This window comes from Microtus oregoni, unplaced genomic scaffold (assembly GCF_018167655.1).
Source record: "Microtus oregoni isolate MIOR12 unplaced genomic scaffold, Mior012 000086F_ref0000336, whole genome shotgun sequence".
In the NCBI taxonomy this organism is placed as follows: Eukaryota; Metazoa; Chordata; class Mammalia; order Rodentia; family Cricetidae; genus Microtus; species Microtus oregoni.
Window position 1 is genome coordinate 1,992,148 of NW_024544552.1, and position 6,219 is coordinate 1,998,366.

At 36.8% G+C, this 6,219-nt stretch overlaps 1 protein-coding gene across 1 annotated transcript; it reads left to right on the top strand.

Moving 5' to 3' along the window:
- The first annotated feature begins 905 nt into the window (after positions 1–905).
- LOC121442008 (olfactory receptor 10J1-like) lies at positions 906–1,835 on the top strand. The gene has a single exon (XM_041643447.1). It carries the CDS (start codon positions 906–908, stop codon positions 1,833–1,835), a length of 930 nt encoding a protein of 309 aa, XP_041499381.1.
- Positions 1,836–6,219: the final 4,384 nt, after the last annotated feature.

Below are 6,219 nucleotides of genomic sequence, written 5' to 3' on the forward strand. Positions count from 1 at the left end.
GGGCAGTTGCATGCTTCAGTTTTATGAGTTGAAGGAACAATCAAGAGTAGTTAGAAGACATGAGTTTGAGTCTTAGGTTAATCCTTTGATGTCTATGTATACTTGGACAATTCCATAAATAAAACAGAGATGGTGGTCTCAAGCTCCTCATATAAAAAAAAGAAAAAACCTACCAGTCTTGTCCTCACACTTCACAAGATGGGGATGAAACTAAAGAATATATGTGGAATCTTTTGTGATTTCAAAGGCACAATAAGATGCTAGAAATACATAAATAGAAAGAGCAAAACACTCTTTGCTACCCACATATGCAAGTACATATAGGTGGGACAAGGGAGGAAAGCAATTTTATAGAGAATATGGCTTGCTTATTTTGGAAAATGAGTGTCATCTAGGGAAGAGAAATATAGAGTAGCTTCAATAGGCACATCAGAGTCAAAGGAGTGGAATGAAAAAACAGTCTGTAAGTGCAGTAGCCAGCACTCCACATAGCCTTACACGCTCAGGACTGAGTAGGTAGCTACAGGACCCAGGATTCTATTTGACAGCATATTCAATGTTTTTAAAGTTCTAACTTATGTTATAGTTAGCAGCATATTTTTTTGTATGCTGACAGTGCTATGATGTTATTATCACTACAAGCCCTCCTTAAAGATAGAACAACACATGGCAGAAGAAGTAAATGATTTACAGCATTCAACTCCAAAAGCCAAGCAATTTCTTCACACTGAAAACACTGGAGCACTCCCCCAGGTTCTACTCCTCAAAGAAATGGATGGGAGATGCGAATATAAATAAAAAAGAACCTGCAGTAGATCAACCACCAAAAAAATTTCCCAGTCTACCAATATCACTCCTTTGATATCGTTAATATTTTTTCCTTCTTAGATATTATATCTGACATAATGAAGAAACAGAACCACACTTTGGTGAGTGAGTTCACTTTCCAGGGTTTCTCTAACTTCCACGAGCACCAGCTCACACTCTTCGTTGTGTTCCTGGCACTGTACATATTAACCCTGGCAGGTAACGTCATCATTGTGACCATCATCAGTCTTGATCGTCACCTTCACACTCCCATGTACTTCTTCCTCAGCATGCTGTCCGCTTCAGAGACGGTGTACACACTTGTCATTATACCAAAAATGCTCTTCAACCTTATTGGTCTGAGTCAGCCCATTTCCTTGGCAGGTTGTGCCACTCAGATGTTTTTCTTCATCACGTTGGCTATCAACAACTGTTTCTTGCTCACGGCCATGGGATATGACCGCTACGTGGCTATTTGCAACCCTTTGAGGTATTCAATCATCATGAACAAGAGGGTGTGCCTCCAGCTGGTGTGGGGATCCTGTAGCATTGGTTTAATTGTAGCCATGATACAAGTGTCCGCTGTGTTCAGGCTGCCCTTCTGTACTACCAAGGTGGCTCACTTCTTCTGTGACATCCGACCTGTGATGAAACTCTCCTGCATCGACACCACTGCCAATGAAATCCTGACTTTGATCATAAGTGTGTTGGTGATCCTGATCCCTATGAGCTTGGTTTTTATCTCCTACATCCTCATCATCTCCACCATCCTCAAGATTGCCTCTGCTGAGGGCAGGAAGAAAGCCTTTGCCACCTGCGCCTCTCATATCACCGTGGTTGTTATCCATTATGGCTGTGCCTCCATTGCCTACCTCAAACCCAAATCAGAGAACACCAGAGATGAGGACCAACTGATCTCTGTGACCTACACTGTCATCACACCCCTCCTGAACCCTGTGGTATACACCTTAAGGAACAGAGAAGTTAAGGAGGCTTTGTATAGGGCCATGGGCAAGAAACTTCCATGATAGTTTGTACCCATATCAAACAGGATCACTGAAGATTCTCCAGGAATTCTCAAGGAAGGCATGGAGATATTTCCACGAAGTTAGCAGTCATGATCCCATTAAGCAGTGATCTGGTAAAAGGAGGTGAGAACAAAGGATCCACAAATTCAGCCACTCGAGGAAGGGAGATACAAGCAGGCACGAGTCTCACAGACAAACAGCAATAAAACTCTAATATTAAGAAGTACATCTTCTTAATAATAATAATAAGCCATCTGGAAAGCCTGATACAGAATGAAATCTGGAGAGCAGAAAGAATTAATGAGGGGAGGCTGCTATAAGGCAGGGATAAAGGGTTTTTAGTATATTCTGTAATACTCATGGGGGGAGACATAGGTTTTCCTTTATCCATGTAGAACAAATGAATGTAGCATATAACTGTCCTTTATGAACAATTTACAGCCTTTTGCTTCTTAGACACTCCATATAAAAGGGATACCAGAGTTGAGAATATTGAAAAGTTAGCAGCCCATGAACTTGTGGATCTTTTCCATGGAAGCTCCAGGTTATAAAATTTGGAAGTTTATGTTTTCGGGGTCATAGGAGAGAATTGTCTTTGGAAAGTCATTAAAAACCATTCACCAATATAGTTTAAGAAGTGACAAGAGTACTCACATAAACCCTTGCCTTGTGAAAATATACTTACTTTCACCCATGTTGTTGAGATTATATATGAACACATGAGCCTGGAATACACAGATTAGAACTGCTTTTGGAACACCAAACAGAATGGATGAGAACTGCTAGCTAACATGGATAAAGGAAGGGATCTAGGGCAGAAATTAGGGAAGTGCAACAACTGGGGAAATTTAAATGGGTAAAGAGGATGCAGCTATTGGTAACATAGTGACTCAGTAAGAGAAAAATGCTGCCCGAACTATCAACCGTATATATTAAGGTTCCCTGAGGTCTTAACGGATGAGGCGTATTTCACTTTCACCTCCACAACAGGCTACAGATAACCAATGCCTAGTGACTTGGTTTTCAGACTACAGCTTTATGACCTTCTTTGGCGTTTTATCAGTTAATGGAAATCCTTCATGTTATTATCAGCACCTACTCAGCCAAGGCATTCCTCTACTAAATTTGAAATACCAACACAAAAGCAGCTCTCCCTTTAAGAACTATTTAATAATACCCCTAAAGATATCCCTCCCATGTGCCCTCCAGTCTAAACCCAGACATTCCTACGTGACCATATGACCAGCTTGAACATTCCTTATGCTGCCTGTATGGACTTTAATGTAAAATGTGTGGCAAGTAATTTTTTTATCTACACACAGTTATAGCTGGAGGGATGTTCAACACAGTGGTTAACATTTCATTTCTACCATGTGGTGTGTTTCTCTAAGACAATATATGTTCTTTAATTTAAAAAACTAGAGCTTTATTCAAATATTTTAATTCCTCAAATAACTCACTAAAGCTCAGCCTTAGAGCAGTACTTTTGGGGGATTTGAAGTGAAATCCAAGAGAACCCAAAATGAGTTTATTCTGTATCTACTAACTGAAGACTTTTCATTTACTTAACAAATAAAAATTAATTAAATTTGTCCCTTCAACATTATCATAGATAATCTATATCTGTAAATTTTATCAGTCACTTAAAGTACAAGGCAGCCGTCTTTAGAAATCAGCAGAATTAAGTCACAAGAACATAAACCTATATTTATATGGTTATATATGCATATTATATGTGTATATGTGTATATTTAGTCATATATAACATGTGAATGAATTTTTTTAATTTCTCTAGTTCTCATCTATAAAAATTATATCCAAAAGTTCTTGTCAAACACATGAAAGGATAATGATAAAGATTATTTGGAAGTGACAAAATGGACAGATATTCTCTATTACTGTGAGTGGGAAACACAGCTGTACTCCCCATAAACTGGATCACTCTTTATTTGCAGAACAGGTTGCTAATCTGTGCTCTTTTTTTACCATGGAGTATGGTTTGAATCAATTGCAGCAAAATAACCACAGTAGGAATTGCTGTGAAGACCACAGGAAATAGTAAGAAATGCCATGTACCATTAACATGATTGTCACTGTTATTAGCAAATATCATCCCCATGTCCCTACCTCTTCAAATGTTTCTGCTTAATTGTGTATTCCCAGATTCCTTCCTCACACTCTTAAGTCCTAATTATTAATATCATTAAAACTTTCACTAAGTCTGTAAGTCACATATCTTGGCCCCTTATGAAAAATATTTCCCACACCTTTATTTCTATTGTTTGATAGCAATTTCAACAGTTTGTGTCTGTCTTCTCACTACATAACAGTTTTCCTCAACCTAGTTCAGTAAATTCCAAAACTGTTTCTAATAACCCTAATATGAACTACACATTACATCCTGGCCTGCTCATAATTGCACAGTCTCTGTAAGTGTGTACATACACACATGTACAAATACAGACACATTCATAGAGTGTACTTAGCCTTCTGTTGTGGGGGTCAGGCCTTGTGGTTCCCCTCTAAGTGTATCTATTCTCCTCTATTGTATCTAATTTCTGTAACATTCATGAGTATAGCCACATCTGCTGCATGTTTTGACTAAATACTTAGAATGGATAGAAGGTTGATTTTCAGCTGATGTCAGTGCCAAAGTTGAATGCCAGAAGATTATATCTCCAGAATACTGAAATAAAATTAAAATCTTATTTTTAAAGAATCTGAATTTTATTTTTAAACATTTAGCAATCATACCTAGACACATTTTATTTTGCATAAGGAACACTTAGTCGCCACTGCCAGCCTCTAAGTTTTTCTATAAGACATTAAAGCATATGTTCACAGCATGAAGGGAGACGAACATTTTACTGGTGAACTGAGATAGGTGAAACAATAAAATATCTTCAGAGAAATTCCACATTCTTAGCATTCTGTTTAGATATTACGTAATAGTTGTTTGTTGAAATAATTTACCATGTACACTGTCCTCTATTATTTAGAAGTTTAATTAAAATCTTGCTGAAAACCCTGTCACCAATATTGTGAAGATGCATCACTTAATTGGAATTAAGAAACTAAAAGTTAACTAAGCCAGAATTTTAAAACTTGCTTAAAAATTACCAAAATTTGTGTGTGGATGTGTGTGTGTTCATGTATATGGAAGTATATGTATTTGCAGGCAAGCCAAATGACAACCTTGGGTGTTGATATTTAGATACCATCTTTGTTTTATAATCTCACAGATCTTGTATCAAGAAATAAAGTGAAGAACAACTGAAGAAGACAAACATCATCAACCTTTGGTCTCCACATGTACACACAAAGAGAATGTTTATCTAAGTTTGGAACAAAGAACATAACAAAATGCCAATTTAAAACCCTATATGGGATAAATGGTATCTCTGGACAGCAGAGTGTGTCATTAGTCCGGCAGACTAGAGATGCTTAGAAATCTTTACCATGTTATACAATTAGAACACACACAAACGACCATATATGCACATACATACATATGTACATAAATATACATATAGTAAATTTTGAAAAGTAAATGCAGTCAAATCAATAGAATAAGGTATTTCAGAGCTATGTGTGGATTAAATGGAAAGTCCAATTCCAGACTAAGGATCAATATAAAAGTAACTTCATATGCTGAGGTAGGGAGGAGCATGAACAATTAGACTACAGAAGGATTCAAATCCATAGGAGATACAAGCCCCCCAGAGGAAGCTTTCCTCTTCACATTTTTTTTCTAAGAAGTCAGAACCATGTTGGTGTTTTTAAGACAAGAACAACCTAGACAGAGATTCATGGCAGGGGTTCAGGGTCTATCAAAAATAAAGATCCAGGGAATAAAGATCCAGGGGAAGATAAGGGCATAAATGAAGGAGACAGCAACTGCAGGAAAGAAGTGTTGAGCTAAAAATCATTAATATGTAAGTTTCAATAAAGGTACTTATATAGAATAATTGACCTAAAGTCTCATTCAGTGAAATCTATACATCTTTGTTAATAGAAGTCACTATTTTAAAACAAGTATAAACTTTAGGAATTGTGTGGAAGATGGAATTTAGATTAAATAGAGATAATACATCCTCATTATTTCCTTTTTTCCCAAAAAAGCTCTACTAAATTTGAGATAAGAAGGAAAAGTAGTCAGTTCAATAAAATGTTCATAGAAAATAACATCAGATGAAAACAAAAAATTTTCAGTAATTTTAAAAGTATTTCAATCAGTTATTATTGAATCCAATGCAATTTCACCAAAGAGAATATTGATCTAAGCTTGGAACAAAGACCAGAACAAACTGCCAATTTAACACCCTGTACAGGAGAAATGGTATCTCTGAACATCAGAGTGTGTCATTAGTCTAACAAACTAGCG